General features: G+C 44.4%; 1 protein-coding gene across 1 annotated transcript; it reads right to left on the reverse strand.

Annotated features, from left to right (window-relative positions):
• Positions 1-5779: 5779 nt before the first annotated feature.
• On the reverse strand, positions 5780-6608 carry LOC149768581 (uncharacterized). The gene is made up of 3 exons (XM_089930516.1): positions 6333-6608; positions 5922-6221; positions 5780-5809 (listed from the first exon to the last, which is right to left on the reverse strand). Exons 1-3 carry the CDS (start codon positions 6606-6608, stop codon positions 5780-5782), a joined length of 606 nt encoding a protein of 201 aa, XP_089786642.1.
• Between the last annotated feature and the right edge of the window lie 4422 nt (positions 6609-11030).

An 11030-nucleotide genomic window follows, 5' to 3' on the forward strand; every position in this document is an offset into this window, starting at 1 on the left:
GCTGAACTATTTCCTCGGGCTACAAATCAAACAATCTAAGGAGGGCATCTTTATCTGTCAAGCGAAATACATCAAAGAGATGCTCAAGAAGTTTGATATGGAAGGAAACAAGCCAATCAGCACACTCATGGGTACGTCATACAAACTTGATAAAGATGAATCAAGTAAGTCAGTAGATCAAAAGATGTATAGAGGTATGATAGGATCTTTATTATATCTTACTGCAAGTAGACCTGATATCATGTTTAGTGTATGCATGTGTGCTAGATATCAATCTAATCCTAAGGAATCACATTTAATAGCTGTTAAGAGAATCTTTAAATACCTAATAGGAACAAAAACCATAGGTCTATGGTACTCTAAAGATTCAAGCATAAATTTAATTGGGTACACTGATTCAGACTTCGCTGGTTGTAAACTTGATAGAAAAAGCACCAGTGGATCATGTCAATTCTTAGAAGAAAATTTAATCTCTTGGTTTAGCAAGAAACAAAACTCGGTTGCATTATCTACAGCTGAAGCCGAATATGTTGCTACCGGGAGTTGTTGTGCTCAAATCTTGTGAATTAAACAACAACTTGAAGATTATGGCATTAAACAAGATAAAATTTCCATTAACTATGATAATACAAGTGCCATTAATCTAACTAAGAATCCAATTCAGCACTCAAGAACTAAACATATTGAGATAAGACATCACTTCATAAGAGATCATGTACTGAATGGTGATGTGACACTTCAATTTGTGTGTACTGATGATCAACTTGCTGATATCTTCACAAAACCCCTATGTGAGGATCGATTTTGCATACTTAGAAGAGGGTTAGGAGTGATTGATCCATTCTCGTGATACTCTCCTCTAATTCATAGATTTTGAGGATTAGTCTAAGGTAAACATAGGACTTCTTATCTATGATCATCAATTCAGCTCCTAAATCATGGATAAGTCTATAACTATCTCTAGTGGCACGAAAATAACATGATTTTTGGGTGCGTGCCAGAGTTCGAGTCGACTCGGATACATTTTAGAGTCGGCTCATGGGGGAGTCGACTCGCGCATATTTCGGAGTCGACTCGAGGTCGATGGCATCATGGGGGGAGTCGACTCGCGCATATTTTGGAGTCGACTCGAGGTCGAGTCGACTCGCGACTTACTGGAGTCGACTCGAGGTCGGAAATCCGATGTTTTAACCCTAATCGAAATGTTCAATCGACACTTCTATTCACCGCCGTCACTGTTTCAAAAACCCTAGAGTCGTCTCCGACCCTTGTTAGGCCATTTCCGTCGAGTTTCCCTCCGTCCCTCGTGTCCTTTCCCCCTCCTTAGGTCTAGGATGCCTCGCAAAGCCACTGTCCCGAGCCGGAAAAGGCCCCATTCCGCGAGCGGCACCGAGCGACGGTCAAAGGCTCGGAATGAACCCGCGAGGCCACAACCTCTGGTTCCTTCCCCGCCGAGGCCGGTTCCTCGCGTCCGTGCGCCGGGAAGGCGGTCTCCACCGGGAGAAAAGTCAACTTTGACTTCCTCTCCCGGGAAGGCTTTACCCTAGGGCATCGGTTAAGGGCTCAAGGGTTAGAAAGGTTTTGTTCCCTAGATCTCCCTACTTACCCGGGGTTAGTTAGGAAATTTTACGGTACTGTAGCTAGGGGTAATGGTGGTATTCAGGGAACTGTAGCGGGTGTCCCTATATTTATTTCGGAGGACTTCATTGCTCAAGTCCTTCATCTTCCCCAAGTAGGGGTGTCTCCCTCTCACCCCGCGAATAGGACTGAGGCCCTTACGCCCTTACGGCCATACTAGAGAGTCCACCTCAGTCCCCCTTAGAAGAGGTGTCTGCAAATCAGCTATCAGCTGAAATGCGGCTCCTCTTAAGTATCATATCTAGGACCCTCTTCCCCAAGACAGGCCGTTTTGATTTTGTGTCTGAGAGGGACCTAGCCCTGATGTTCTACATACTTCAAGATACTCCAATCAACTTCCCAAAACTCATCTACAGATACATCTGTGAACCATTAGATAAGCCTAGATTGAGTCTCCCGTATGGTATGCTATTCACCCTCATCTTTAGGGAGTTAGGGGTTCCTATTCCTGAGGGAGAACCCTCTCGCTTACTGCGTCACACTGACCGAATGGGTGAGGGGACTCTCCATAGAATGGGGTTCCATAGAGTCGAGGGAGTCTGGGTACGGAGATCGTCCACTTCCACACCTTCTGACTCTACTACTCGACACTTCCCCAGCCCTGATCATGACTCAGATTTTCCCACCTATCCCTCCACTTCAGCACCATCTACTTCAGCCGGACCCTCCACTGCACCACCTTCTCAGCCACTGGAGGTCCGGATATCTTCTGAGCAGCTCCGGGAGTTGCGGCAGGAGATCGTGAGGGAGCTACGAGACGACCTACTGAGGGAGCTCCGAGGTCCTCAGAGTGCTCCCTCCACCCAGCTAGTACCCTCCTTAGCAGCCGTGACAGAGATAGTTGCAAATCTGAGGGAGGAGATATTCAACATCCGAAGCCTAGTTCAAGGACAATACTGGAACATAAGTGACGTCAAGGACGACACAAGGGAGATGCGAGATAGCATCAAAAAGGAACTAGGCAACCAGAGTCAGGGTGCTGAGAGACTAGCCAACACACTGATCTTCAAGCTCGACACCCTCCAAGAAAGTGTGAACAACATATCAACTATTCAGTCTAGAGCCACCTCGGAGATTCTTGAACAACTGGGAAACATCAATGAGGGGCTAAGCATGGTCATCAAACACACTAGACTGAGCAAGGGCTAGAGTTGTATATTTTTCTTTACTTTATGTTGTACAGTCCCTTGAGGACTCACTTGATATGTAATCACACTTGTACTTAATTTTGGATAAATACAATGAGTAGAACTTCTTTTCAAAAATTGTGCATTCTTGAGTTTTTGCATCTTACTATGCTTTCTGCCTTTTTGCTATGATGACAAAAAGGGGGAGAAAATATATTGAATAGACATGTAAAGGGAATCAATAAAAAGAAAACTTTTAAAGCACAAAATAATTTGTTCTAAGTGGATTCGATACCTCGAGGCTCATTATCTCTCTGTTGGGGCTCCTAAAGGAGTAATCTCCAGAATCTATTCAAGGGATATTCGGAGATTAGTTGAATCATACTCAAGAACAAATTGGCAGATTTTTCCTCTAAAACCAAAAATTTAAGTTCAAAAGCTTCAATACACTAAAAGAAAATTCAGAGAATCTAAACAAAGTTGAATGCATGTGTTGAGGGAGAGAATCTGAAATCTTAAGAAAGCAAACTCATTAAATATATATAAGCCAAACAATTGATTGCATGACATGAAGGCTTATATAATTCCAAATGAAAGGGGGAGCTTTAACTTCAGAATTTACTGTTTCACACCTTTCAGTTTTGGATAAATTAAATAACTAGATACTTGAATTCATTTTAAAACTTTACTATAAATCTCCTTTTTGGTTGAGCAATTCACTTTACAAATACTCAATGTTTTGTCATCATCAAAAAGTGGGAGATTGTGGAGTGATTGATTATAACCCTATTTGATTTTGATGAGCTCAAAGCATTTGAGTATATCTTATGTTATACTAATGAATTCAATCTAGTGTTTCAGTCAAATATTTGTAAATTTATGTTCAAGTGTCTCTAGCTTTGGTTCAATACACTTTGGATAAGTAAGGAATTCAATTTGAACCAAAGTCTGAATCTCGAGTCGACTCCGGAAGATTACGAGTCGACTCCAAGCGTATCAGAAGCTCTGGCACAAGCTCGAGTCGACTCCTGCACATTACGAGTCGACTCCGACTGAGAACAGACAGCCGGACAGAAAGATTCATCTCAGAATCTGTCAACGAGTCGACTCCTGAAGAATTCGAGTCGACTCCGATGCTTACCGAGTCGACTCCAGCATAGTACGAGTCGACTCCATGGAGTAACAGACAGAAAGACAGAGAAGCCATATTGGACTCTGAGAGCCGAGTCGACTCCCGAAGAACTCGAGTCGACTCCCGCAAAGTCCGAGTCGACTCTAAGGCAGTTCAACTCCAAAGACAGAAGACCGATATTTCGTGTCTGAGAGCCGAGTCGACTCCCGCAAAGTCCGAGTCGACTCTGAGACAGATCAAGTTCAAAGACAGAAGACCTGTCTTTCAGGCTCTGAGAGCCGAGTCGACTCCAAGGAAATCCGAGTCGACTCGAGGAAGCAAAACCGAGAGGATGAGTTTTGAAGCCTGAAGATCGAGTCGTCTCCAGAAGGAAAAGTCATCTCCGGATAATTGGCGAGTCGACTCCAGGTTCAACCGAGTCGACTCCAGGTTCAGCCGAGTCGACTCCAGAACGGGACGGCACTCGATTTCAAATTTTGAACAGTGGGCGAGTCGTCTCCAGTAAAGCATGAGTCGACTCCAGCAACACTCGAGTCGACTCCTGATCGAGCGAGTCGACTCCGATCCCAACGGGCATTTTGTCAGGAGTTGCAGAATGTGCAGAACGGCCTTGAATCTGTGTCTAACGGCTATTTTTCTTTGGGAATGGCTTAAATAGCCTGAGTGAACAATAATAGAGTAAGAAGAAGAGACTCCATTCAAAGCTAAAGGGATTTCCACCAACCAAAAGCTCTCTAGAGTGATTACACGAAAAAGAAGGAAGAAGTGCATTGAAGTCGACTCTCCAACTGTCTTCTTCACATTCAAGGCTCTCCTCCTGACAGCAAGTCTACATCAAATTCAAGAGGAGTCAAAGAGTTTGAAAAGCCCCTTCCTCCATCTCCAAAATTAGTTTGAGGGCTTCTTACTCTTTCTTGCTTAAATTGTTTAAATACGCTTTTGAGAAGCTTCCTTTTTGTTTGTATCAAACTATTTGTTACTTGATTCAATCAGGGGATTGAATCAAGGGTGTTAAGGTTTGTTGGTGAGCCAAGGTTAAAACCAACGGTGTAAGGTTTGATTGTGATCCCGGAAAAACAATCAGGTGGTTCTAGTCGGTGAGCCTGTGAAAACCGACCGAGTTCGTTGTGATCTCGTAAAACAACAAGTTGGGTTGTGAACTTGTAAAACAACCGGCTGTAATCCGAGAAATTATAGTGAACTCCCAAGTGAGGCTTGGGGAGTGGACGTAGGAGCAAGGGTTAGCTCCGAACCACTATAAAATTGCTTGTGTTTGTGATTGTTTCATTGTCTCTTCCTTTCCCTTCATCCACTGCATATAGCAACTAATTAATCCACTCGCAAAAGTTTTAATTAGTTACTCACAAAGTCTTTTAATTGCAATAATTATTTTAAAACCCAATTCACCCCCCCTCTTGGGTTGTCTATCTCGGCAACAGTTTCCAATATTACATTCTACTAAGCTTGAAAATATGTTCATCCATGCTTGGTTTGTGATAAGATCTGCAAGGCAGGTCTAGTTGATAAGATATGCAAGACACTGGTGGATTGTTAGGAGGGTGGAGAGAAAGAAAACAAGAGAGAGCGTGAGAAAGGGGGAGAGAGAGAGCACGTGAGGAAAAGAGAGGCGTGAGCGAAAGAGAGAGTAAGTAGAGAAATTTCAGAATTATTATTCCTTCCCTCAATTGAAAACGATTACAATTTTTATAGGCGTCGGGCGCCCCTATACCAATTAGACTCCTACCTAATTTGGACTCTTATTATAATGGAAAGACAATATTCTTAATTGAGAAAGACAACGAAATAAAAAATAATTAATTGATTACTCCGAAATTAAGGCAATTAAGACCTAATTCCATCTGAATAAGGAATCCAACGCCTTCTATAGTAGACGTGCACAAGTGGAGGTGGCCTAATTGAGAAGGACAACCAAATAAAAGACAACAAATTGAATAATCCCAAATTAAGGCAATAATGACCTAATTTAGGTTCCAATAAAAAATCCGATGCCTCCAATGGTATACGTGCACAAATGGAGGTGGGCATAAATCTTGGCATCTATCATTCTCCTCCCCTTCAAGACGAACCTTGTCTTCAAAGTTTAGATGAGAGAACTGTAACTTGAGCTTGTCATACTCCTCCCAAGTAGCATCTTCCTTTGGTAATCCCATCCACTGAATGAGGGCCTCTTGCACATAGACCCCTTTCTTTTTAACCCAATGGAAATCAGAGATCTCCATTGGCTCCAAAACCAGTTCTCCTTCTGGAGAAAACGTGGGCAACTGAGGAAGCGGTCTACCTACATCCCCTATTTGCTTCTTGACCTGTGAGACATGGAAAACTGGGTGAATTCAGAAGTCTTTTGGCAGCTTAAGCTTGTATGCCACTGATCCAATCCTCTCAATCACCTAGAATGGTCCATATAAACGAGGTGCCAATTTCTTATTAGCATGGATCTGTATTGAAGTCTGTCGATATGGTTGGAGCTTAAGGTAGACCCAATCCCCAATGCTAAACTCGAGCTCCTGACGATGCTTGTCCAATTGGACTTTCATCCTATTACGAGCAATCGCCAATTTATCCTTAAGAAGTCGTAGGACTTCATCTTTAGCACGCAACTTCTGATCAACCAGTGCTACTGATCTGGAGCCTGGTTCATAGTGGTGCACTAAAGGAGGTGGTCGTCCATAGACTACCTCAAAAGGAGTCATATGAGTAGCGGACTGATAAGAGGTGTTATACGAAAATTCTGCCTAAGGCAACCTTCTCACCCATTGTTTCTGTCGTATGCCTTCAAAACATCTCAGATAGGTCTCCAAACACTAGTTCAGGACCTTCGTTTGCCCGTCGGTTTGGGGATAGTAGGCCATTCCCGTCTTCAATTTTGTGCCCTATAATCAAGAAGTAACCAGTTGAACACGGCAACCCCTTAATGAAATCCATTGAGATATCCACCCAAACCTGCTCTGGAACCGATAACAGCTGCAGCAAACCAGCAGGGAGCATTGTTTCGTACTAGTTATGCTGACAAATATTGCATGCACGGACATAATCGTTCACATCCTTCCTCATACCCTGCCAGAAGAAGTTGTTGGCCAGCCTCTTGTACGTTCTTAGAATGCCAGAGTATCCCCCAATAGGGGTGTCATGGTACTCATGCAACAAGTTTCTCTCTGAACTAAAATCTGAAGGCAACACTAGACTCCCTGGTACCACAGATCTCCATCAATAAGGGCGAACCATTTAGAAGGGTCCTCCCTCGCCTGAACCCAGTGTCGAATCTCATCCAATTGAATGCTCGCCCTCACCTCCTCGCACAAGCTAGCCAACCAATCTGAACGTGGGATAGTGATAGTTGCTAGTTTTCCAGCTTCATGTTGACGAGATAGTGCGTCTGTTGTATTATTTTCATGCCCAAGCTGGTACACAATCTTAAAATCGAACCCCAACAACTTCACCACCCACCTCTATTGGTCCATAGTCGAAGTCCACTGCTCCAATAGATACTTCAAGTTGTGGTGGTCTGTACGAACAACAAATCGACACTCGATCAAATAGCTATGCCACTTGTTGACAGCATGTACGACGACCATCAGCTTCTTCTCGTAGGTGGATCACCCTTGACCCCTTTCTAACGATGCTTCACTATAATAGGCAATGGGTCTACCCTCCTGCATCAGAACAACCCCAATGCCACTTCTGGGTGCACCCGCCTCTACCATAAAGGTTTTGGAAAAATTCGGAAGGGCTAGCACGGGTGTAGAAGACATAGCAACCTTGAGATCCTCAAAAGCCTTCTCTGTTGTGGGTGTCCATTGAAACCCATTCCTCCAGAACAGCTTGGTCAGTGGCTCGGCAATCTTTCTATATCCTTGCACAAATTTTCAGTAGTAGCTAGTCACCCCAAAGAAACCCCGTAAAGCCCGTATATTTTGCGGTCTCGGCCAGTCCACCATGCTCCAGATTTTTTTCTGGATCAGCTGTTACCCCTTGAGCGGATATGAGATGCCCAAGGTAGTCGACCTTCTACTAGTCGAAAGTGCACTTCTTCCAATTTGCAAAGAGGCAATGCTCCTGCAAGGTCTAGAAGACGTATCGAAGATGGCGCAAGTGGTCCTCCCATGTCTTGCTGTAGACCAAAATATCATCAAAGAAAATGAGAACAAACTTGTGCAGAACAAACCTAAAAATGTTGTTCATTAAGGCCTGGAAGGTAACTGGAGCATTGGTGATACCAAACAACATCACCAAGAACTCATAGTGACTGTCATGGGTGCGAAAAGTTGTCTTTGGCACATCCTCTAGAGCAACTCGAATCTAATGATAACCAGACTTTAAGTCTAGTTTAGTGAAGAATACTGCCCCATGAAGCTCATCCAGCAGCTCGTCAATCACTGGTATCGGGTATCAGTCTTTGACTGTGATATCGTTCAAGGTCCGATAATTGACACAAAACCACCACAAACCATCCTTCTTTTTCACGAGCAGGACCAGAGAAGAATATGGACTAGTACTTTGTCTAATGATGCCAGCGTCCAATATGTCCCGAACAATGTGCTTGATTTTCACTTTCTGAATATGCGGATAATGTTGTGGCCTCACGTTAGCTGGTCCAACTCTTGCAACAATCTCGATCCCATGGTCATGCGATCGAGAGGGCAGTAGACCATGTGGCTCCTCGAACAAGTAGCTGAATTTCTTTAGCAAGGGGTCTAGGGGGAATCATGCTCCTCACCGTTCAGGCTCCCTTGTCCACTATGGCCTGCTATCATAATGTATGCATAGGCTCCTTAACATAGGAGTCGCTAGATCGAATGCAAGCTACCCGACAGCACGGGTGCCTTCGAGTCGCCCTCCAATTGGTATCGAATGCCCTGCACCTCAAACTGCATAGTGAGTTTCTCTCAATCATAAAGGACCGGTTCCAAACTCCTAAGCCACTGAATGCTAAGGACGATGTTCGACCCTTGGAGACCCAAGGGATACATGTCAACCTAGAACAAGTACCCTTAAATTTGAACATCCGCAGCCTTGCAGACCGCCTTGCATGCTAAGCAGTTGCCATTAACCACCTTCACCGTGAAAGGCATTGCGGGTGCAATCTTACAATGAAGCTTCCGAGCCAACCGATCATTGATAAAATTGTGGGTGCTACCATTGTTTATCAAAATCAACACCGGTCGACCCTCTACCGTTCCGACTACTCGTATTGTCTGAGGTGAGGTACATCCCGACAAGGCATGAATCGAGATCTTGGGGTGGTCGAGTAGGTCCTGCTCCCCCTCTGCAATCGTCTCCTCCTATACCAACGCCTCCTCTTCTGTCTCCGATATCAGCAAAAACAACTGCTGAGATTTGTAGACATTTTTTCGTAAGAACTTCTCATCACAGTTGTAACACAAGCCTTTCTCCCTATGAGCTTGCATCTATTCCCAAGTCAGGTGCTTGAGGCAAACACCTGTCGGAACCTATGACGAGGCCACCGGGGGTGGGAGTCAGCCTGGCCCAATGTTCCCGGGCCGGTCTGGCCGCTAGCAGGGCCGACGGTGGATTCTGCACTAATGTAGGAAGTAGACCCTGACGAGGTGAGTTGCGTCTCGCGCGAAGGATCTTATCTTCCTGTAGTCGCGCCAAACTCAATGCATGTGTCATCGTCTTTGTTCGGAAAAGCTTAACCTCCAAACGAATGTCCTCCCGAAGGCCGCCTATAAAACTCCCTAGAAGAGCCCCTTCTAGCCAGCCTTGAACCTGGAAGCCAACCGTTCGAACTGGTTCTGATAATCTCGCACCGACCCTGTTTGTTGTAGTTTGGCGAGAGACTTATCAAAGTTTTCATATTCAGATAGCCCAAAATGAACACAGAGGGCTTGTGTGCACTCTGGCCAACTCACTCGGGGATGCATGGTCTCATACCACTGGAACCATTGTAGGGCCTTATAATGGAGATGGAAGGAAGCCAACAGTACCTTCTCCGCATCTGAGGTGCCTTGGTAGCAGAAGATGCTCAGCCTTATAGATCAATCCCATCGGATCTTCACCTGTAAGTTTCAAAAAATCCACCCGTGCGAGCCGTGGTTGAATTGTTTCACTGTTACCCAACAGAATCCGTCGAGTCGGGCTCCCTAGAGATCGAGGAGGCAGACTCTCCCCATTTTTCAAGAGGAGAGTTATGTTAGAGGAAAGGGTCTCTAGGTTGGCATTAGTAGATTCGAAAGCATCTGCATGTCGGTATATGGTAATGTTGATGTTGTGGAGCTCGACCTCTACCCTCGACACGAGATCTTCATCTATAACTGAGCACGTGGAAGCCATGCTAGATGCCAATCGGATACTGTAGCGAATCGGCTACTATAGTGAGTGGACTATTGCAGCAAATTGGCTACTGTAGCTCTGATACCAAGTTGATAAGATCTGCAAGACAAATCTCACTGGTGGATTGTTAGGAGAAGAGGGTGGAAAGAGAACAAAAGAGCATGAGAAAGGGAGAAAGAGAGAGAGCACATGAGGAAAAGAGAGACGTGAGTGGGAGAGAGTACGTAGAAAAATTTCAGGATTGTTATTCCTTCTCTCAATTGAAAACGATTACAACTCTTATAGGGGTCGGGCGACGCTATGCCAATTAGACTCCTATCTAACTTGGACTCTTATTATAATAGAAAGACAATATGCCTAATTGAGAAAGACAATTAAATAAAAAATAACTAATTGACTAATCCACAATTAAGACAATTAAGACCTAATTCCGTTCGAATAAGGAATCGAACGTCTCCTATGGTAGACGTGCACAAGTGGAGGTAGCCTATTTGAGAAGGAAAACCAAATAAAATACAACTAATGGACTAATTCCGAATTAAGGCAATTAAGACCTAATTCCGTCCGAATAAGAAATCGGATGCCTTCTATGGTAGACCTGCACAAATGGAGGTGGGCGCAAATCCTGACGTCTATCAGTTTGTTTAACAGGTTTGTTATTGATTATTGTGAAATGTCATGTTTTTTTTTTCCTTTTCAACAATACAAGTTGGATGGGGGGCAAAATGGATCGTCCAGCCCATAGATAAAAGGCCGTCCAGTTTCGACCCAATAAATGCCAACGCTGACCGGTTGAATCCTCACTTCGGCCCAGAATCAGC

The sequence above is a fragment of the Phoenix dactylifera genome, chromosome 1 (genome assembly GCF_051530095.1).
Source record: "Phoenix dactylifera cultivar Ajwa chromosome 1, Ajwa_hap1_PhDact_Kaust_v1.1, whole genome shotgun sequence".
Taxonomy (NCBI): domain Eukaryota; kingdom Viridiplantae; phylum Streptophyta; class Magnoliopsida; order Arecales; family Arecaceae; genus Phoenix; species Phoenix dactylifera.

Bases quoted from the DNA above. Each gene is read 5' to 3' on its own strand.
- LOC149768581 (XM_089930516.1), bottom strand. From the start codon at position 6,608: ATGACTCCTTTTGAGGTAGTCTATGGACGACCACCTCCTTTAGTGCAC. The intron at 6,222-6,332 runs GCACCTCGTTTA...CATGTCTCACAG, and splicing joins TCCATGCTAATAAGAAATTG to GTCAAGAAGCAAATAGGGGA. The intron at 5,810-5,921 runs GTATACCATTGG...CTTCTCAATTAG, and splicing joins GCCCACCTCCATTTGTGCAC to GCCACCTCCACTTGTGCACG.